Genomic DNA, 24,499 nt, shown 5'->3' on the forward strand with positions numbered 1-24,499 from the left:
GTGTGGTTTTTTCTTTTCATTCTCATTGTGAGATTTCAGAATCATTGATAATTAAAAAGATAATAAAAAAACGTAATTTATCAGTCAAGGTTTGTATTAACGACTGTTTTTGTACGCCATCCCCGTTGCCCGAATCAGTTCCCAAACCCCTACGGAAGGGCGCCACCTCCGAGCCCAATCACAACCAAGATGGACAGATTTCTTTGCCACTGACCTATACCTTGTCCGATTCGCATGTGTAAAGAATAATTCCGCGCACCTTATATAAATAGGATGGATTCGCCTGACGTGCCGCCGCCGATGCAGAGAACGAAAAGTTTTCAGTGTTTTCAGCAGGCGTCGCGACGACCGCCCTGACCGTGGCGGACGGCACAGATATTAATAGTGTGCGTACGGAGTGTCGTCGCCAATCGCTGTTTTTACACGTACGAAACTCAGCCGCATCGGCCTTATGATCCTTTTGTACAACCTGCAACCACCTAGGACGAATTTGGCACGAAGGTAATATCGATTGATACGTTTCCATTATTTTAATGTCTCTCACCTTGGCGCGGCGTACTTTGTTATTGTGTAATTTTATTGGGGCCAATTATCGGAAACCGTGAAGCCTTTTGTAGTTGGCGATTATCTCTGTTTATGTCGCCTTTTTCGATAAATAAATCAAAATCCGGGGAGCACGTGGCCCGCATACGCAAAGCAGTGACGTTGGCTGCCTAGCGAGCACTCAAATTTTCACTCATAATCTGAAGTTCGGTAATAATGCCTATAATTACCGCTTAAATCACGTAACAAGCCACGATAATGATAAAATATCTGGAAAATCCAGCAACTCGAGATTATTTGAATTACGACGGAAGCTATCATTTATGTGTACATGGTAATACATAGCTACCTATAAATAAAGTTAAAAAATATATAAATTGTGTGTTTTTGTCCGTTATTCTACGACTGATCAAACTTATACACATTTTAATTCGTTTACATATTTTAATATTGCAGATGATGGTATTCTAGTAATACATACAATTGCAATAGTGATTTTTAAATAATAATTACGTTAATGATTTAAAAAAAAATTACATTACACTTTCGATTGCACAAAACAAAAAAAAAATACGAAATAATATATCAGTACTTTACCCCCTGCTTTCAGAAAAGGCGAATAACGCTTATAATTATTGTTTTTATCACTAACTTTTTTTATGATATTGTAACTAAACTAGCCACAAAAATTAAGGGATACTTATTAAAAAAAATCCCAAATTTTTGGGTGAATTTCAAACAGCTGTAACTTGAAGGGAAATGGTCGTAGAGAGAATAAAGAAAAAGGAAATTGAACGAGTTTCTATTTTTTGGATCTGGGGTTTAAAATTCTTTAGCGTCTGCGGTTTTGAAATGAAAAAATTCTACATTTTGTCTTTAAAAAGATCTATGGATTTCAATAAATTTTTTTGGTAATTTCACCGTAAAGGTCTTTTAGATAATTTGATTCCCTTCAATTTGAATGGTTCCGGAGCCCTGTACGATGATTTGTTGCTGAGTTATTGTCGATCAAAGCAAAAATGTCATTTTTGACTTTGGTAATCAATTACTCGAGAAATATTGATCGTCCAGAAAATCCAGCAAGGATTTTGGAAACTGAAAAGCATTCTCTACAAGTTGTAATCATTGGATTTTGATAAAAAAATTCGAATGAAAATGTTTGTTGGAAAAAAGGTAAAATATTGCATAATTAATTAGTAGTATTTGAATAACTTGGCATCACTTTGTAAATATTGTTGAAACGTTACAGAAAATAGACTATCACTTTTCAACCTCAAAGTGTCCTAAAGAAACCCTGATAGTTTCAAAGCGCTGCGATTTTTTTTACCTAGTGCCTGGAATGTTTAAATGTAATTTCTTTAATTTTTTAATTTAAAAATATTTCACTTTTATTCATATTTAAAGTTGAAAATGATTTTTTTTTGTCAATAATCCATATTTTCTTCATAAAAAACGTTAATCATTGTAAAAAATATGAAAACAATTTTTTTTTTTCAAAAACCAATAATAATAATAACAACGAGGGACGTATTTCTAAATTATGCTCCCTGGGCGAATATGGTCGGCCGCCCCAGTACTTGTTAGAAATATAAAAAAAAAATCCGAGGTGACAAATAAAAACTTTTTTTCTATTTATTTATTACTCTTATGATTGGATAGAGGGGCATCCGTTAAAGACAGTAGAGGTTGTCAGCAAAGAAACCCAGAGGGCCAGCGTCTTTTATATCGGTAAGTTTTTTTTTATAGAATCAGGTTTTGAAACTTGCTGCCTCTCTGAAACAGGCCACTCGGACAATCGCCCCCTACGCCCTTAGGAAAATACGTCCCTGATTACGACTTGTAGAGAATACTTTCCAGTTTTCAAAGCCCTACTTGGATTTTCTGTACCTGCGACCATTATTTTCTGAGTAATTGATTGCCAAAGTCAAAAATGTTTTATTTTAATCACGCTAACTCGGCGACAAATCATCGTACAGGGCTCCCGAACCACTCAAATTGAGGGGAATTAAATTATCTAAAACAGCTTTACGGTGAAATTACAAAAAAAAAATATTCCATAGATCTTTTTAAAGACAAAAACTTGTTTTTTCATTGGTTTTCTTAGGATTACTCAAAACCAGCTGACGCTAAAAAATTTCAGACTAGAAACTTGAAGCTTCAATTTCCTTTTTTATTCTCTCTACGACCATGTCCCTCCAACTTACAGCTCTTTGAAAATCACCCAAAAATTTGTTATTTTTTTAATAGGTATCTCTTAATTTTTGTGACTAGTGCAGTAACTAACAACAGTACTAAAACTTGGTATACATGTTTATAATGGAAACGTTATACAGAATATAATATAACTAAAATACTTGCCCAAATTTTGTTGGACGAAAAAATTTCATCTAAATATGTTCCCGGAAACGCTTGGTTTTCAAAACTAGTATTTTTCGAATTACAAGAAAATGTATGTAATTATTTAATTCATTTTTGTTTTCTAGTTTTAATTTCTAATTAATAACAGCTGTATGTATAGGATTGCTAACTGCTACTTTGTCATTACATTGAATTATTTTTTAAATCATGATAATAATTTAATTATTAATTAATTAATTATTAATTAATTAATTATTTAATTCAAGAAATAATCTTTGTTTGCAGCTTGAAATAAACCAATGTTTTTCATTAATTTTGACACCCTGTATCTCGAAAACGAAACATTTCGCGACATTTAAATTTGGGCAAGCATTTTACTTACACCTTGTATATTCAATATAAATGGATAAATCTTTGTATTTGCTGAAATATTTTTAAATCAACAAGGGGAAGAAAATTACATTCTCTTTTTTAGTAAGAAAAACCAAGTTGCATAACGTTTAACACCTCGTAACTTCAAGTTTGATTGATTTAAAGTGTGTTTTAGAAAAAGAATGATTACTTTTTTTTGTTTATCTTGACGAGTAATAACATCGTGAATAATAATTACTTTTTTGTTTATCATATTTGCGTTGATTTCTTCAAATAATATTAAAGCGGATTAACGATGACGTCTTTATTTGAAGCAGAATTAGGAACTACATACCATTTATTGTCTTTTCACACTCGCCGGAAGTGTGTACTCGGCAGCTCCCAAATCTATCGAAATTATAGAATTGATGATGATTTGTCTTCAATTTGTTACCAGAAAAATAGTTCTAACACTTTTAAATTCAACAAACTATACATCATTTATTTTGTACATCTTATATGATAAAATGATCGAAAAATCATAAAATGGTGAAAATGAGAAAATGTAATGTGAAATAGCGCAAAGCCTGTAAAAATTATTAAAAAATGGGAATCTTTAGAGTTTATTCATTAGAAATAAAGAAATATTCCTTTTTTTCTAACAAACTCCTGAACCTGCTATACAAAGATCAGTTACGACTGTCAGAAGTTATTTTTAATGAAATTGTTTTAGCCTACTTTGATTTTTAGAGTAGGTATTTTAAAAAATCCACGCGCGTTCTTATACTTTTTATTAATTTATTGTTTCACAATGTTTTTTATACCAGTATCATTTGTTACGTGTATATCGATTATGAAACGCTTAATACACAGTTACGTGTCCATATTATCGCCATTAACTATGTATGTTGTTTTATCACATTTAACATGTCGACAGTTCAATTAGAAAAAAATCCATCATGCTTGACTATGAACTATTATACAACACATCGAATACGAGTAGTTTTTAGTCGCGGAGTTCTGGAAAATGTCGTGAGTTTGTTTAAGTTAGGTAATATTGAGTTTTTATTTAATTTTAAATCCTTTGCATAACACTTTTTTCCGTAATTAGGTAATAGTTATTAATTTGACGAAAGGGATCACTAACAAAAAATATTTTTAAAAAATGGGGGTATTATATGAACAATATACAGGGTGTTCCAATTAAAACTTCTGGAAAAATCGGAATTAAAAAAAGAAACAAAACCTGAGACACATTGATTTTCTTTTAAAGGGGGACACGTGATGGCGTAAGTTTTGGTGTCGATTGAATTGCAATTCGTTTGCAAAATTGCTAAAAAAGTGGAAATAATTAGTTTGTTCTACAATAATAATGACTGCACTGCAGGCAGCACAGATTTTTAATGATCGTCATCCTGACAAAAACTCTTCGCATCGGTACGTCCTGGATTTAGTGCATAAATTTTCAGAAACTAGATCGGTTGCAACCAGAAAGCGTCAACAAGGGTCGTACGTAATGAGGGTACCTGAGGATGTGTGGTATCAGCAGGATGGTGCTCCACCACATTATACCGTAGATGTGCGTGATCTTCTTAATCAGAACTTTCCAAATCACTGGATGGCACGCAGAGGTTCAATCGAGTGGCCTTCCAGATCGCCAGATCTATTGCTCATGGACTTTTTTCTATGGGGACACAAAGTCGAAAATTTATGCAACACGACCGTACTAACTTGAGGAGATTCGTCGTGTTGAAGAATGTCGTCAGATAACGCCCGAAATGCTTCGAAATGTTCGTTCGAAAATGGAGCAAAGATTTTATTATTCTATGGAAGTGGAGAGACACTAATTTGAACATTTAGTAAAATAACATTCTTTCATTCATTGATATTTTGTCTTATTCCTTAAGTGATGATTTTATTGTCATATCCAAACCAAAATTTAAAAAATCGTGTCATCGTGAGCTGAATTGAAAAAGCTTTGAAATGACTTGTCACTCAACATAGGGTGCCATTTAAAGTTTAAGGATATTTTACACGCCTGTCTAAGGGGTAGCTTCCAAGACACCAAAACTTACGCCATCACGTGTCTCCCTTGAAAAGAAAATCGACGTGTCTCAGTTTTTTTTTTAATTCCGATGTTTTCCAGGTGGGAAGTATTAATTGGAACACCCTGTATGTTGATATTAGGGTCCCGAATCATAACCGAAAATGGCGGATTTCTTAATGCAAAACAGATTCGAAATCTTAAAACTTTTAAAACACGAATTTACGGTATAAATTTACCACAGACGTAGAAAAACTTTTTGTCAGTTGCACACTAATATGATTTCCGAGATAAATATATTTTTTTAATGGAACTTATAATTTGCCTATGGGCTCATAAAATTATTATTTTTTATTTCGTGGATACAAACACCCTACGTACGTCTATTATTTTTTATTACGCAGGAAGTTGAAAATACAGTCAATATTAAATATTTCATTCGAATCATGCGACCCAAAAAAATGTAGATGTCCAGTTCTTACTGGGTCACACTGTTAGGGTGTGACGTGTATAATCTATAAAAATTAAACTACAGCTTCCTGATGATATTTGTAATAGAAAAGTCTTATACAAAAAAATTATATCTTCGCGTTTTTTTGTAAATTAAAGTTCATTTATTTAAAAAATTATTTAAAAATTAAGGCCGATCCTGTGTTATTTATTAAAAACTTTGGAAATGTTTTTATGCGAACCGAGATGCAACCTTATAATTTAAGTCGGTATAACATCATCATCATTGAATTCATTATTCACTTAATTATTAAATATTAAGCATCGTCCATCGACCCATCAGTGTTAAACAGTGAAAGATTCCAGACAAAAGTTTTTATTTTGTAATTCCACGATAGTGACTGTAATTTTCATAAAGAAGTAAAAAATAAGAATAGCGTGCCGATTACATTAAATACGAGATTCTTATTTTTTACTTTGCTTAATTTTTTAGTTTGTGCACAAACTAGTTTTATAATGAACTGAGGAAACAATGCATTTACTATTTCCGAACGTGTCGATATGGTGTTAGTGTATGGTGCAGCCGGAGAAAATGCGTTCGCATAGTACTAGGTTATACCGGGAACGATAGCCACAACGTCACCCCCCATGCGCAAATATAATCCTACAGTGCGTTCAACGGCTGCGAGATACGGGAAGTATTATTCCTCGAGAAGAAGGACGTGGTCAGCAAGTGAACCTTAATGTTGAAGATGCAGTGTTGGAAAATTTTGACGAAAACCCCACAATTAGTATTCGACGATTCGCACAGCAAGTAGTACATCGCATCTTAAGGCGCCAGCTGTTGCACCCCTATCATCTGCAACCAGTTCAACAGATTTTACCCCCGGATTATGATCAACGAATGCAGATGGTTTTTACGGCAAGGTGCCAATCGAGTAGACTTTCCTGCTTATGTTTGTGTAACATATGAGGCGACATTTACGTGATGAAGTGAATTTCCATAATATGCACATATGGGCCGATGAAAATCCTCACGCGATTAGGGAAACTCATTTTCAACATCGGTTTTCGGTAAATGTTTGGGTTGGCATAATAGGCGATGTACTTGTGGGTCCCTATTTCGCTTGCCTGAATTATTGGCGATGTGGCATTATGAGTTCGGGCACGCATGTTTTATCTTCAAGATGGGAGAAGTAACGACGCTTTTGAATGAAATGTTTCCTCAGCGATAGATTGGACGCTTTGGTCCTGTGCCGTGGCCACCTCGGTCACCCGATCTAACTCAAATGGACTTTTATCTTTGGAGTCACTTGGAATCATTGGTTTACAGTACTCCAATTGCTACTGTGGAAGAATTGCGAAACCGTCTACTTGAAGCTGCTGACACAATTAGGGGAATACCTGGAATTTTGGAAAATATTCGCCAAAATTGGGTGCGTCGGTGCCATGCCTGTATCTGCGCTAATGGGGATCAATTTCAACATTTTCTCTAGAAATGGTAAGTTTTATTTCATTTTATTCCATATTTTAATGGAGTTTGTTTAGTGCACACAGTTGGCAACTACAGATGCTTACGGATGTGGTTTTGTTTGCGAACTCTTGCAGTAACAGTGCATTTAAGATAGTAATTACTATTAATTATTATAATAAGAAAATATCAGTTTTTTTTTAAATATCTATTTTTCTTAGTTTTTACTTTTGCATTGAAAAATTCCCCAAAAATTGAGAAGTATCTTTCTATCTCACAACGACGATTTGTTTACGCGGCCGGTCTACAGCACGTAACTCATCGTACAGCACACGGACAGGACCGTTCCAGAGAAAATATTTTTATCCATAATTGAGCTTTAATGTACGAAAAAAAAAAATGCAAAAATAGAACTTTTTCGTATACGACTTTTCTGTTACAAATATCGTTAGGAAGCTGTAGTTTAATTTTTATAGATTATACACGCCACACCCTGTATAGACAATAATAGGAGCGCGAATGTCATGGGGTGACAATTTACAAATTCTGAATTTTAATTAAAATGTTCTAAAATAGAACTGACTTTTTCGAAATGCAAATAACGGCCTTCTGCAATCAGTTTTATCTATCTTTACCATGATGAAATTGAAATGCCGTTTTCTGTATTAAACTGACCATTTCTGAAATATATCTGGAAAAGGTATAGAAACATTATTTATAATAGTCTTAATAATTATTTTCTCTAAACGTGGTCTCCCTTTGAGATTTGATCGAAACTAATATTTCCATAGATTTACTTTAAACCTGCTCGTAGAAGAATTGAAGCAAACCTTTATGTGTAATTCCCTTGAATTTTTGTCCTAGAATATACGAGTAAAAGTTCCAAAAATCACGACAATGTTAGGCTTATCGGTAACTGATCATATATGAACGTAAATTATTTTTATATCTCAACAATTTTTTATATCTCAACAATTAGAAGTACTGTGAATAGTAAAAAAATTCAATTTAAACTGCACATGGTTCTTTAAAGAATAAAGTTTTATTAAATGTGTGAATATCACGTTCTCTGCTAGTTGATACATTTTACTGTATTCACCTAACCATGTTTGTTTCAAGGGGCTGAGTAAAAGAAGCCAACATGAATTTGATGTTCAGAAAGAACTTCAGGGATCAAAAATCGGGTGTGGTAGCTGGCAAGGGTTCGAAGAGTTCCATCGGTCGACACACGAGTAAAAGATGCACGAGAGAACAGGGATACACTGCTATGGAGGAGCACCATTACAGGACGCACCTCTTTTTCAGTCCCCACAGAACTAGCTACAGCCCGGGAGAAGATGATGGTAATTTATACTTTTACACTACACTCATTTATTGGTTAATTTTGACATGTTTCTGCATATCTATCGATATAATTACGAGTTTGCAAAAGTTTGTATGACTTGGTTTAATATAAACTTCTAAGAAATTGTTTAAAAAGAATTTGAAGGATATTTTCTTTTAATATACAATCCATTTGCTAGTTAAAAATTAAATTTGTTCAGTATTAACCTGTCAGCGTGTTTCTTTATGTAGGTATTTATAACATGATTTTTTAAAAAAGAACACGCAAGTAACCGTAGTTAAAAAATATAATATTATGGAAATTTAAGGGAAAATGTTTTATAATTTCAGCTGGAATACATAAACATGATTATAACAGCGTTAACAATTAATAGAAATAAATCGTTAAAGCGTTATTATTCCACGTGTCAATCGTTGTGTATCAGAATAAAACACGAACACTAAACGGATTTAAACATATTTTTCTTCTACCCTTACAAAACAAAGTACATTAGTGAAAAAATAAGTATTTTACAGTGGGAAAAATAAATTATTTTAAGTTGTCACTATGATAACTATTATATCAGATGTTAACTCGCTATCGCGGCATTTTAAAATTGATAATTAATCAATATTAATTTAACATAATTAAATTACTTTTACTTGACGAAACTTTTATATAGATTGTACGTAACCAATTAACAAAAAAATTTTTAACATATATCTGGGAGCGCTTCGTTTTTGATGTACAGGGTGTTCAAAATTAAAGAAATCATGGTTTATTTCTGGTTACAAAAAACATTTGAGGGAAATCATTTAAATAATATTTTATTTACAGATTACGTGTTTAATTGAATAATAATTACAATTCAAAGATAAATTTGACGATTTGACACAACAATAGTTGCCTAGACAAGGTCTGCTATTTTATCATTTATTTCGACAACTGAGCATTCTACATGCAGGAAGAATACATGTGTTTAGTACTCTGTCAAATTTGAAAAAGTTTTGAATCTGAGTTGAAAAAAAAAAAGAAAGTGAACGGAGTCTGTCCCTAGATGTACGTTCTTGTATGTAAAAAAACTATATCATCCATATATAGTTATGAACAATAAAAAATTAAAGCTACTTACTAAAATTGACCAAAATGGCTTTAACCATTTTTTTCATAAAAAAAAATCGATTTTCTTTTTTTAATTTAACATACTGTGTCTAAAAAACGAATCGTTTCTTGACATATCTTTATATAAACTCTTTTGGTGATTTATGACGTAAAACTGTTATTGAAGTTAACCAAGCATACAGTGTTGAAAATTTTTTTTTTTTTAAATTTCCCATAAAATATCCGACCATATTTCATGTCTATGGGATTTAAAATTTTTTTTTTCTATTTTGATGAAACTACGTGTGGCTACTTTTACCTTTTTTTCAAAACTCTGTGTATATACCTTTATGGTTATTTATTTGAAAATCATATATTAGTTGCTAATGTGGGAGGGGAAACAGTATACGAGGTTTGATCAAAAAGCAACGGGAATTTTTAATTTTTTAAGAAAGTGTTTATTTAAGGACCTTCACAGCCTCATCTTCGACGTCTTCTTGGCTTTCGTAAAATAGTTTTTACATCATAAAGGATGTAAGTATTATTTACCAGTCGAGGACGGTTTTGCGCCCGAGCGGAGCGAGGGCTGGCACTAGAGTCCGAGACTGGCAAATTATACTTAACTGCTGCGTGGTGTATAACATTTTATTTGCTCCCACAGTTCTTTATGGTTCATGAAATAAAGATTAGGTTTAATTTTTTGACATTTCTTACCCAATTCATTTTGACATTCAAAATCTTGCAAAGTCGCCTTGGTTGTTTGGATTTTGTCGTTTTAAGGTGTTTATAAACAAAGCTACATAAAAGTTGCAATTTTGCTGGTTATGAATTATTATTTCTAAATGAGTGATGTTTAAATAGAAAGTGCAGCAAATGCTGCCTGCAAATTTTTATTGCCAGAGAAGTCGAAAGTGCGCTACGGACGAGCGTATAGAAATTTCAAAGAATGGCGCCAGAACAAAAGTACTGGTGTTTCTGAGATGCCACTGCTAGCATATTTCATGGAGAAGTCAAGAACTTTAAAGTCACCGGCGAGTTTGTGGAGTGAATACTCAAAGATTATGTCAACTATTTTCATAGAGGAGAAAGTGGATATATCAAAATATTCCAAGTTGAGAGCATTTTTGAAACGTAAAAATAACGGCTATACACATAGAAAGTCAAATGTTTCTACAACAGAAGAAGTCAACGATTTTCTCGTTCAGGCATCCGATAGCGCATATTTGCTAATGAAGGGTAGTGACGGTCTTAGGCATTGCAGGAGCATGCTGTTCTGATGAGTTATGTAAATTTACTTTGGACAATGCCAATTTATAAAATTTCGATGACATTATTGTAGTTACAATTCCAGATTCTAAACATAGTATGTCACGTACGTTTACAGTTACTTCTTGTCAGGGTCTGTTTCTCGCCTAGAAGTTCTCAAGAAATATATCACGATTAGATTGGAAATTAAAACTGAAATTTCAGGCTTTCTTATGGGCTATCAAGCAGGCAGATGTTATAACCAACCAGTCGACAAGAATACCCTTTCTATGATTCCTAATAAGATTGCACAGTTTTTGAAACTAGAACATCCTGAAACATGTACAGGCCATTCATTCCGAAGAACACCGGCAACGTTACTGGCTAATACAGGAGTTGATGTATTAGCAACCAAGAGATATGGTGGGTGGAAATCAGTCACAATTGCAGAAAGTTATGTTGCTGACAGTTTAAGTAACAAAAATGAAATAGCTAACAGGATTCTTTACAATGACACTTCAACTCCTGGTTCTAGTAGTACATGGCATCATGCTGTTTTATTGGATCAGTCAGATAATATTGAGCCTCTGGTGACTGAAATGGAGAGATCAAATCATTTTGAGAAAAATCTGACAATTGGTAAACGCGAGGGGAATAATTATCCAGATGTTATAAATGTTACTAAATGTAATAACTGTACAATTACTATAACTAATGATTCATGATAGTTAGTAAAATGTAATGTTCATCAAATATTTCTATTTATTTGTTCATAAAATATGCATTTATAAATCGAAATCGCTTTTTTCCCTAGGGAGTTAAGTTATCTCACTTACCTCCCGTTGTCCGTATCAACTTCCACTTCTACGGTAAAATCTACTTACCTCCTTAAAAACAATGTCTATTTACTATAGTGGGAGCAGATAAACATTTATACCATTGATAAATTTGTAGCTGTGACATAGTATGTCGCCAGACAAATAATCTGATTCGACATAACACTCACTCAATCGTTGAAAACACTGAGGTAAATCTTACTCATTAGCTCGCTAAACACAAACTAAACGTGGCAGCCGCTTAAAAATTTGTGCTACCAATACACAAAAAAGAATCAAATCGATAGACCAGATACAACACACGCAATTTGAAAATTCCCTTTACTTTTTGATCAAACCTCGTATGACTTCCTTATAGGTAATTTGATTTTAGATATTAATGGGTAAAATTAAATATTTACTAGTGCATGAAATAAATTATTTATAATTTTATGTATATTTCATTTATGATATATGTTTTTCGGAAAAATGTTAGATGCCTTTTCCACTTATGTGACGCCACCATAATATAGCTTTTAATTTTATATATTGTTATATTACAAGGAAATGTTTGGATTAGATTTCATTGAATTTCAATACTTACAATAGAATAAACATGAAAACTGTGGGCAGGTATTCACATATAAAATTTCTAGAAGAATGTATTTCTCGAGAAATTCTTTTTGGAAGCGAATTTTCAATACGCCTTGAATTGCGGAGTTATCCATATTTACACATAAATTATGTATTCAGATTTAGCATCTTTTGTATACTTTTATATATTTTCACAGACCATCGAATTAATAACGTGACAAGTGTATTTTTAGATGTGAGGAAGTGTGTATTGATTACAACTATTTTTTTCTGACCTTAACAAAATATAGATAGCAAAAGTTGTGTTGGTATTTATACAATGAAATATTAAGGGAGCGAAATAATAATTTATTTTATTTATTATGGCTCAGGGATATATTTTTAGATTTTAGGTAGAAATATGACAGGGATTCTTCTTTTCAGAATGAAGGTTGCTATTTTCTACCTTGATTTATTTAATTCGTTCCGGTAAGCTCAAATCATTATTTATTGAAAGTTTGGAGGATTTACTCTTTATGATTTTAAATTAACTAATAAAGAAGGCATACTGTTTCAAAAAAATCTACTAGAGGAAGAAATACTTTTAAAATGAATTTATTCTTTCCATACTCTTAGATATAATTATCGCTATGGAAATAATGTCACAATTTTATAACTTAAAAAAAATAAATAAATTCGATGTATCGTTTTTCCTATTGTTATTATCAGTTTGTTGCAAAATAATTTATAACAGTTGTACAAATATTTTATTTTCTCCACCAATTTACTTCAGTAATGTATGTATATTTTGTACAAAAAGTAATCAGTGTAAAAGTAATCACTGATGAATTTTTGATTCGGCGGAAAATATTATTTTTTCAAGTAAATACATATTTTAAAAGTGATTGCATCGAGTATTTGTAGGTCACCAAAATTTATTTTGCTGCATATTTTTAATAAATTGTAGAAGTTAATTTGCTGTGAAAATAGTTCTTGGAGAAATTTTAGATTTTAAATTTAACTACAAATAAACGTCTTTCATTTTTCCTTAACTTAATTGTGATACTCCTGAAAACAGAAATAATATTAAATTTCGTGTAAAGTATTGTTTTTGATATAAAGATTCCATTGGTATCCAGATTTTACGTTATCAACGTTGATTTATTATTAATTCAAATTTTTATTATAAACATATTGAGGTAATTCAAATTAAAAAAAAAATTGATCCTTTCAAGTGAAGTCAAACAATGTTCTTTGATACCAATAATCTATGGAAAAAAAATATCTAACCTAATCTAACTGTTAATATTACAGGAAACTACTCTGTGGATTACATGTCCCAACTACCATTAAATTGCACTAGCAATAATANTTTAAAAGTATATTACAAATCATTTACAAATTCGTAACTTGGTCAGTTATGTTTTAATTTAGATTATTTTGTTAATTTAAATTAACATGATTCGAAAGAGTTGAAATTCATTTACAATTAAAAGGACTTTGTTCTTAGATTTTAAGCACACACTAAATGATCCTTCACTTGTTAATAAAAAGATTGTAAAATATTTTTACTACTGCAATTCACTTTGAAAGGTATATACATTTTAAAACCCCAGAGAGAGAAATAGCAGGTACATAATAATTTTATCAAGCTAATTCAAGTACAATCAAAATCCTATCAAATGAATCTAAGACATCTAACTCCAGAAACAGTACTCCTAAGTGCTAATATTGCGAGAAACAACTATTTCATGGCTACATGCCACAACTAGAACTGAATTATATCAGCTTAATAATAATCTAAAATAAAAATTAAAAATAATATAATATGTGAATATTACATCCCTGACAATGAAACTGTAAAAATATAATGTCAACATTCAAAGAAAAATCTTGTATTTTTGTTGTTCTATCATCGGGCGTGACAAAAACCAAGACGCACAAATAACCACTATACTACTGTCTTGCTATTTCCCCGTTTTACTTAGGAAAGTTTGCCTCTTCAGGTATTCTATTAATATTGCTAGAATAACTTAATTCTAATCGGGACATGTAGTCCAGTTATTTCCCGCAATATCAACTATTACGAATTTTGTTTGTGAAGTAAGATACATTCTGTCAAAAAAGTATCCGGAATTTGTCATTTAAAAATTCCTCGTAAAGTAGATTTAAATTTCTTTTTCAATGAACAGTTGGTAACACTGTATTCTACTCTGACCATAGACCTAGTAATCTATAAGGTCTATGACTGACGCATAATTTAAGTGCCATCTGTCATGTAGTTTGTTTACATCGGTTAATTTTGTTAGTTCACTTACAGTATATTCAGCGATTTTTGGTATGGATAATATTATTGAACAAAGAGTTTGCCTAAAATTTTGTGCTACCAACGGAATTTCTTCTCCTGAATCGTTGAAAATGTTGGGAAAGACGTACGGTACAGTTTTATCGTAAACTCAAGCATAAGAATGGTACAAATCATTCAGAGATGGTTGAGAAGTGGTTGATGTTTTGAAATGTTCTGGTCGTCCTTCAACGTCTTCGACTGAAGACAAAATCGATAAAATGAAGGAAATAGTACTTGCAAACCATCATTTTAGTTTGAGAGTGGTGACATATGAACTAAACATATCTCACGAATCAGTTTACACATTTTAATTGTGATTTGGGTATGAAACGCGTTGCAGCACGACTGGTTCCAAAAGAGCTGAATTTTCTCCAAAAAGAGTATAACATCATAACAGATGACGAGACATAGGTTTATTAGTTTGACATGCAAACGATCCAACAAGCTTCAGAATAGCGACTTTCTAATGAGCCTAAACAAAAAAAAAAATCACGTCAAAGTTGATCAAAAATCAGTCATGTTGATTGCTTTCTTTGACTATCGTGATGTTGTACACACAGAAGTCGTTCCGGATAGAGAAACAGCCAACAAAAGATATTATCTGGGCGTTATGAGGTGTTTGAAAGAGAGAGAGAGAGTATTCCCTGCAAAAGACTAGATTTATGGAAGGACAATTCTTGGATTTTGCACCACGATGATGCACCATCACACAAAGCGATAATTGTGAATGAATTTTTTACTAAAACTCAACGAATATCATCGAAGGGCCACCGTATTCGCCGAATTTGGTCCCTGCTGAATTTTTCCTCTTTCCCAAACTCAAATGGGACACGTTTCAAGTCGATAGAACCCATAAAACAAAAATCGCTGAAGCAGTTGAAGTCGTTAACGGAATATGCGTTTAAATATGCTTTGATGAATGGGTTATTCGTTGGAAAGAGTGTATTGCTTCAAATGAACCCTATTTGCAAGGAAACAAAAAAAATTTGAAAATTAATTGAATATATTGTGTTTTATTGATAAATTCCGGATACTTTTTTGACAAAATGTATAGATTTTTGTAGAGATTTTTAGTATCGAAGGACATTGTTTGCTTCCATTTGATAGGATTATTTGGGGCTTTTTTAAATTTATTTGCATTAGCGTAATATCTTTACAATAAAGTAGAGTTTATTTAAGTAATAAAAATACTATATCTAGTATTAAAAATACGAATTTTCATTAACAATTGGCGAATACTAAAAAACATTCCATGGAATGTACTTCTGTCATCCTAAAATAAATATGTTTCGGCAAAACATTTTAAATCACACATAACGCTGTTTTCCCCGAAAGAAAAATCATTAGCAGATTTCGTTTATATTTATTTGGTTCTCGAACATCCTTATATATTCTGTATCACAGTATATTTCAAGTAAATTTATACACTTGTCAGACATTTGAATCATACAAATTTAACAGAAATGGAACTGTAAGTATGTGTTTGATATATTTGATTTGAAGAGGTATTTGTGTTTTTAATCGCTTGTTGTCTGGTTTATTTACTATCCGAAACCATTTAGAAACCATTTAGGAACCTCTAATTATACCTGCATATTTTCTTTGAGAGTTGTCTGAATTCCTCGAGATTTCTCTGTCCGCCAAGTTTCACCTATGTTTGGATTTTTTAAATACAAGTAAATAAACCAGACCTAACCAATTAAATCATTTCTAATTCCCTTTCACATTGACAGATCTCCGTTTTATACCCCTACCTATTACAGTATCCGGTGATTGGGAGTTAATACAGTTGTTTGATTGTCTGATTTATTTTAATAAGAATGTTATAGTGCAACACCGAATGCATAATGTCTGTAACACAGGACTACAGACAGTTTCACTTTCCATCATGTATTTTTAAACAGTAATCGCCTACTTCTGAAAAATCTAAACAGTACTGAAACTGCCCAGAGATTTGTTTTTATTTCCAACTTTTATTTTGAGTGGGTGTTGTCTCTATAAAAAGAATCAAGGATATTTGTATAAATAAACAGTTCAGTCTGATGTCAATGGCCAAATTAAAATTCACATAAAGTTTTGCTTACAAATACTATCTTAAATATATGAATCAAAATCAAGAAATGAGGAAAGTAATTATGTTTTTATTGCTGATTTTCCCAAGAAAATACATATTTGTTCTAAAGGGGTTGAATGCAGATCTGAATCAAATTTGGGGAATGTACAACTTATTATAATTACAATAGATCCTTTCAGAATAAAATAAGGTAGAAAATGATTATAAATTTATAAATGCACGTATGTTGTTTCAGTTAAAATATTCATTTGTTGTAAACTTAAGCAATAATTTAGGAGAAGGTGATTCAGTTGATTTCTAAAAGATTGGTAGAATTGAATTTATTAGAAAATCATTGAACAATGAATTATTTTGAAGTTTCGTGGAATTAAAAAACAGTTTTGACGAGTTAAATTTGAATACCAGTTTGTTAAATTATTTACAATGTATTTCAAAGCAGTGTATATTTTTTGTAGTTTGTCTCTATCTAAAAATATATATTTTTTATATTTTCAGTCAGCTCTACCGATTTTTTTTATTTTTCCGATATGTTATCAGCTTTCGTTTATTATTTTGAAATATTATATGTGCTCTTTTTATAAAATTATATATTTTATACTATTAGCTTTTGTACTTTTGCGTTACTCTAAAATATTAAGCTAATTCGAATTAATTCTAAAAGTTCTAATTTATATCATGTAAAGGTTCATATATCTACTCTTTGATAGTCAATAACATGAAATAAAATTATGAAAAAACTAGGAAGACATTTAAAATTTACGATACGCATATCAAAGAGTATCATAATTCATAAATAACATCCATCATTTTTTATTGATGTCTCCCAAAATTCACGCAAGAAGTGGTTTTGATAGAAAATACAGTTTTTGGATTAATTTAACCATAACCAAATTTTTCTTGAGTGATATCCTGTTGCCAGGCTACTTCGCTTACATGAAATTATCTTTAACGTGCACGCTCAGTAATATTGATATAATTTTAATTTTTTAATTACTATAAAAGTCAATATTGTTCTATAAATTTAAATATACAGGGTGATTCATTAACAATGGGAAAGTCGAAAGCTGAACATACTACACGTGAAATGGCGACGATTGGCACAAACATGCCTTATCCGAAAGTTAATAGTTTCGGAAATACAGGGTGTTAAAAGTTAAAATTTTAAATCGTTTTTTTGCGATTATTCTGAAAATATGTAGGTTAGGAACTTGAAAATTTGTCAAACTATATTTTTTTAGGCGACGAATAAGATGCATGTTGTAATTTCAGCATTGCTCATAGAGGGCGCCACTTACCACCAATTTTACCGAAAATTTAGTTAATAACTTTTTACCCTGTATATTTAACAAGAAACTTGATTCAAAGCCTGAAAGAGCTATAATTTTTTCATTAAATATGTACTCTAGTTTCACTTCGGTATCTCGATTTGTTTTCGAGAAAAATCGATTTAATGAACACTATCTTTTGATAATATTAGAAATTAAAAGCGAAACAAACCAAGTGTTTTTCGTGTTATAACAACAATTAACAATCAAACAAATAAAACACGTAATTATGATTTAAAGTAATTGTTCGAAGAATCCACCGTTGACACTGATACACTTTACACGTTTTCTGAGGGATCTTCGAGATTGAAACAACATATTGGGATTGCTTTTAATTTCTCGTATTATCAAAACATAGTGTTCGTTAAATCGAATTTTCTCGAAAACGGATCGAGATACCGAAATGAAACAATAATACACAATTAATGGAAAAATGATTGCTCTTTCAGTTTTTGAATCAAGTTTCATGTCAGACAAACAGGGTAAAAAGTTATTAACTAAATTTTCGATAAAATTGGTCGTAAGTGGCGCCCTCTACGAGCAATGCTGAAATTACAACACGCATCTTATCGGTCGCCTAAAAAAATATAGTTTCACAAATTTTCAAGTTCCTAACCTACATATTTTTAGAATAATCGCAAAAAAACGTTTTAACTTTCAACACCCTGTATTTCCGAAACTATCAACTTTCGGATAAGGCATGTTTGCGCCAATGGTCACCATTTCACGTGTAGTATCTTCAGCTTTCGATTTTCCCATTGTTAATGAATCACCCTGTATAAAATAATTCTATTAATTTGTCACTTGGGGTTTGAAACTTCTTAAATATTTCTAATATTGCCAGAATATCGCAATATTTCAGGTCATGACAAAGAAGCCATTTTTTTTGCACTTATGTCCAAAGTACATAAGGTCCAATATACCCATGTGTAATTTCAGTAGAAGAAAATTTGGGATTATATTTAAGAACTATGTGAATTAGCTTAATATCTTCAAAGTAGCGTAAATTGTGTTAGTTTAACAAATTAACAAAAGTATTTGTTGAGAAAATGAGCTGAAAGAAATTCTATAATTGGAAAGGTGTTGCTGAAATTACTGTTAATATCGTTGCAAAATCATGTTTTAAGGGCACATGCCAATATTTCAAAACGCGCAAGCTGCTCTATATAAGTCGATAATTTTACTAAACACACGTTCTTTTTCAGACGGTCTCGGTAGTCCAGGTAATGCCTTACGAATGAAAAGTGCTAGATTGTACACTTACGAAGGTCTGTGTCGTATAGTGACGCTGTTTAACAGACTAACCTATATTGTTGTGATTTATAACGTTAACGCTTCTAACAAGCTTGTTTACTAAAATTATTACAGAACCTATAAATAAATACCCATAAATTTTAAAATTTTAGTCACGTGTTAATTTCTAGAAATTTATGTATGTGGGAGACACGGGGTGGGCATAGGGATTGGTTTGCTCCACTATTTATTACGATTTCGAACACTAAAGTATGGGAGCAGTTATACAAGTTATGAAATAGGAACCAACGGTCCGCCACTGTTAGTTTTAGCAACCTCCTTTCATCAATTGAATGATGCGGTTGTTTCCCGGGCATTTAATTTTGCTACTTTCACATGGGCGTTCTCTTGCGCGTTTCTATCCTATGAGTTTACGTTTTACCAAACATGACCATATAAGGAAGTATTTACAAAAGTTAGATAATGATGGCCTTTTACACACAGACTACAACTTAACCCTGAAAAGATAACAATTTGGTACTCTAAATATTTCTGTAAAAAAAACAAAAACAAGCTCTTGAAGGATCGACGGTGACAGTTCTTTGGGTGGCTGCGAATTCATAAGCGGTTACAAGAGTGATGCCGACATGTATTCTATTATATTTTGTACAAGTCCCATTATCGATACATACACTAATGTTGACCTAGACATTCTGGAAAGGTACGGCGTGAAATTTTTTATTTACAAATAATGCATTTCCGTTAACATTAAGTTTCGCTCATGTAATTATTATGGCAATTCATCCTAATTGGTCAACGGAGGTAACCAGAGACCATCATACAGTACTTGCTATCAACCACACGCTGGCTGACATTTGACATAATATCATGGTATTTTTCTACATTTTATTTATGAGGTAGTATGTAACACATAAATGTGTTCATAAGCTTAAATGGATAATACGTCTCTTATTCACATAATCTATAAAATACTAAGTTTTGGTATGTCGCTCGGTTAATGCAGAAGTATGCTGTCACATTTACTACTTTTTACAGGACAAGAAAAAAACTTGTGAAAATTTAATTTTAAAATTTAAATGGTGAAAATTATTCATTATCCGAATCTATACCTCATCCCTTACATTTTCACTGTAAGGTCCTTGAAAAAAGTCGTGGTATTGAGAAGGTATAATCAGTTTGTTGCAGAAAAAAAAGAAAGTGTTTTCTTGATCGGAACTAAAGTTTGATATAATAAGGGTTTCATTAAGTAATCTTTTTTTCTGCATTGTCTTTCTTCCTTTCTGTAGCAAATTTATTCTTGTATCGAGATATGTATATGTGTCCGGATACTGCGGGTTTGTCTCTATAATTTTCATTTTCTGCTATTTTATTTTTTCGGTATTAGTGTCCTTATCCCAGTTTAGAGGAGTCTGTAGTTGCAAATCTTTTAAATCGAATATAAACTCTTTTGCCATTTCCCGAACCTTATACTGAGGATTATTTCTTTTGACAGTGCGAACCAAGGTATACCATTGCCATTGGTCCGGTAAATATATTGGAATATTTTTGGAGGCGCGTTCTATCAGGCTATGCACGGAATCGCCTTCGTTCTGGGTATGGCCTTTTTCTAAATAACTATGACTATGGTTACGGTGTAATTTTGAACTGGAATAGTTGTGCTGTGGATTGCTTTATCGGTACCGAAGTTAGGAAGTGCAATATGTTCCTCAAATCCCTGGATTTGATTCAGGGAGTCACCTGGAAAAAATAGAAACCAATATTTAACTTCTGCTTCATCAATATAAAAATATTTAAGCACCTTGAGGTGTTTGTAGAATTCTCTCAAGCTGTTTAAAGTCTGTAAGTCTGTTTAAGGTTATCTATCATCAGCGACCCCGAAAACACATGTGTACCTAATTTGATGTAGGTCGGTTGATTTTCGTAAATATCGTCTGCCATATTGGATTCGTCATCTTAAATTTTACATAGCTGACTTCAGATTCGTAATCAGTGACCTAGAAAATCCTCGTTCGTTAAGTTTGGCGTACATCCGTAGCACTTTTTAAAAAATTTGAATTTTTTTTTTAAATGTCGATTTATGATCGATATTTTTGAGGTTAGAAATAGCTGAGACGTGCCAGCTTAATTCTGGAGGTAGATTTGGATTCCGCGGGTCCATTTCCTCATTGAAGAAGTGAAGAATATGAAAAATGCAGGTTTCCTTTTCTTTCTCGTACATTTTCGCAATTTTTTCCTGTTTTTTACCAGTTTCTTTGAAGTTAGATGGAAAATCTTATGTGATAGCTAATTCTAATACCGGACTCGTGTTTAGGAGGTCAAAAATACATTGGATATAGAACTTCAAATAAGGGCAAAATTTCTTTTGTGTTTTTAAATTTTTTTTCACAAAAATTGAGAGCTTTCAGGCGCCATAACATATTAGAGCCGCCATATTGGATTTTGCAAAGGTGCACTCGGCATTTGGAAGTAGATGCCTTTATTAATGAGCCTAATAAAAAGAAAAATGGTAAATGACAGAAAATGGTTACAAGTAAATAATAAAAAAAATATATTTTAATAAAAATTAACATTATAGGACAATAGAACATTTTTTAAGGTGCCATGATCCATTGTAAATAAAAAGAAATAAGGAAATAATCTATAAATAATAATTTATACTGCTTATTTATATTTTTCAGTTAAACTGTATAATATAACTCAATATTGGTTGAAGGGCATGGGTATGTTATACGAATTATTCTAAAGTATGCAGAATCTCTTACCTACCTATTTTACGTTAAATGAATACTACTTTCCTTTATTATTTTCTCTATTCCATAAAATATCTGAGTTTAATCTAAAGTTAATGTTAGTGATCATAGAAAATATATAATAACACATATTAGTATTATTAAATATATGTTCCCAAGTATTAACGTCCTTTTGATGACCTTGTGTACAACGTCATAATATAAACAATAACTTCAGTTCAGTTACTAGGTCGCTAGCCATTAAGGGAAGTGATAATTTATGGAACGGTGGTTTAAATTCTGTAGAAAGAAAAAAAAGTTCGGTAAGTTACATATTTTAAAATGTGTAAAGCAACAATCACTTGGCATATTTACAGTTATAAATATAAAAGGTTTTAATAATAAAAATAATAGTATGTTGGAAGAAATTGACATGATAATGAAACGTAAAGAAAATAGTTTAGGGAAAAGGAAGTAAGTAATTAAAAATACAAGGAATTGGTTGGGAAACGTAAAAATAATATTAAAAACCTGATTTTGAAGAAGTAGTATCAGGATGATGGACGTCCAGTGGAAGATTTATGAGTAATGTTATCACTATGGATGGTTAAAAAATGTGGATGTATGGCATGGACCCAATCCGTAGGGCATGCCAAATTTGGCACTTATAGGGGCTTTCATTTCTCTAAAATATAGAAAAATAAATGGCTTAGACGTTATAGATTCAATTTTCGGGAAAAGGCGAGAACCCCATCTCGATATCTTGATTAGTATAAGAGATTCAAGATGTTTATCAATTTTGCAATTTTGAACGTTTTTATGACGCGTTATAGTTTCTCTTTGGTTATTAAAACATTTTATTTTTGTGATGAAGTTTTTTTTACACAATTATTTACGTAGAATCCTATGGCATACACGATTTTTCTAAAACAGTTGAATAACAAAAAAAATATAGTTTTATATTATTTTATTGTTTTCTTTTTTCAAGAAATTTTAAATATTTCAAAAATTGAAAATTATTTAATTTAAAAATATATACCTAAGTGTATATTATAATTGAAAAAATGGAAGTTATAGAAAAATGTCGCGTACGGTACTAGATTCTACGTAAAAAGCTGTGTAAAAAACCTCTTTACAAAAACCAAATGTTTTCAGAAACAAAAAATGGTCTAAGTTTTCGAAATTAATATGTCAAAGAAGATATTTTTGATGTTATGATTTCACATTTAGGCGAATTCCAAAACACTTAACAGTTTCCTCGCATTTAAAATTGGTACCTATTACTGAGATTAATATTTAAATTGTCAGATCCTTTTATCTCTTGTGAAATCGTACAACTGAGTTTTCTTAGTATTCATATAAAATTTATGTTGAGAAAAATAATTATTTGCGACGTCAAAGGTTGTTTACAGTTCTGTTGGATTAATTTATCAGATGTAGTAAAAATTATTAAAGATTTATCATCCGCATACGCATATTAAAATGAAGTAAATGTGCTCAATATCATATACAGGGCGATTCAGAACTTATATATATATATAAAAACATTGAATGTACAGGGGACTTTTACAAATACAATTTTGTAAAATAAAAATTGAAAAGGGCAATTCGAAAATAATTTAAAAATACACTTCTGCACGCATGCAGTTGGCGACCGTCATGATGGCAAAGTGTAATAAAAAATGAACAGATAAAAAATTTAAAAGAATTTCCTAAGGAAAGAAATAAATAAAATTTGATAACACCTATTTTATATCAGCAAATGCAACTGCTTTTGCCGCTATTGCTATTATTAATTAATAAAATTAATTTGTGGGTTTAATTAATACCTACCTACTGTTCAAAATTTTGTCCTCCGACGTGTAAACACATTTAGGCCCGTCTTACCCAGTTTCTACAAACTAACACAAATGTTGTCTTGCTTCGCCATAACACAAATGCTTCGCCATAACATAAATGTTGTCTTGCTTCACCATAAATTAAAACGATATCCATAAACTCCCGAGTTGCTACACCCGTAAGCCATTTTTTACACTTGAAAAACTAATGTAAACACTATCACAACAACGATAATACTAAAATCGGATTGCAGTATTCGGATTCGCCTGTGGCACGTGGGCGAATGGCGCTAGAGACTACAATAGCCCGGCGATGTAAAGGTTGAAAATACTACAACTTCAATAATTTTTTTCTCGAAAACTATAAGGATTTTATAATTTTTTTTTACGATATTGACTCCACTGTTCATGATGCATCTATTTTCAAATTTTTCTTGGATAAGTTGTGAATCATCCTGTATGTATAAAAGGAAAAAATTAATAATAGTAAGGTGGATCCTTGAGGAACACTCATACTTACATCTAAGCACTCTACTGTTACTTTTCTCACTATATGTTGGTCGAAATGATGGAAATTTACATACTGATGCCTATATATTCCATGAATGTGACTACCCAATTTAAAGGTGTCCCTCTAATACCATAATTGGTTAGTTT

The 24,499-nt window shown here is 31.6% G+C and overlaps 1 protein-coding gene across 2 annotated transcripts in view; it reads left to right on the top strand.

Moving 5' to 3' along the window:
- Positions 1-342: 342 nt before the first annotated feature.
- Positions 343-24,499, top strand: part of LOC108906670 — a 68,711-nt gene continuing 44,554 nt past the window's right edge. The window contains exons 1-3 of one of the 2 annotated variants that reach the window (XM_018709989.2): positions 343-501; positions 8,337-8,560; positions 19,227-19,244. In XM_018709989.2, coding sequence (XP_018565505.1) covers positions 8,359-8,560; positions 19,227-19,244 — 220 coding nt within the window. In that variant the 5' untranslated portion in view covers positions 343-501; positions 8,337-8,358. The remainder of the gene's footprint in view (positions 502-8,336; positions 8,561-19,226; positions 19,245-24,499) is intronic. The other variant, XM_018709990.2, reaches the window with a different exon arrangement.

This window comes from Anoplophora glabripennis, unplaced genomic scaffold (genome assembly GCF_000390285.2).
Source record: "Anoplophora glabripennis isolate ALB-LARVAE unplaced genomic scaffold, Agla_2.0 scaffold185, whole genome shotgun sequence".
Lineage (NCBI taxonomy): Eukaryota > Metazoa > Arthropoda > Insecta > Coleoptera > Cerambycidae > Anoplophora > Anoplophora glabripennis.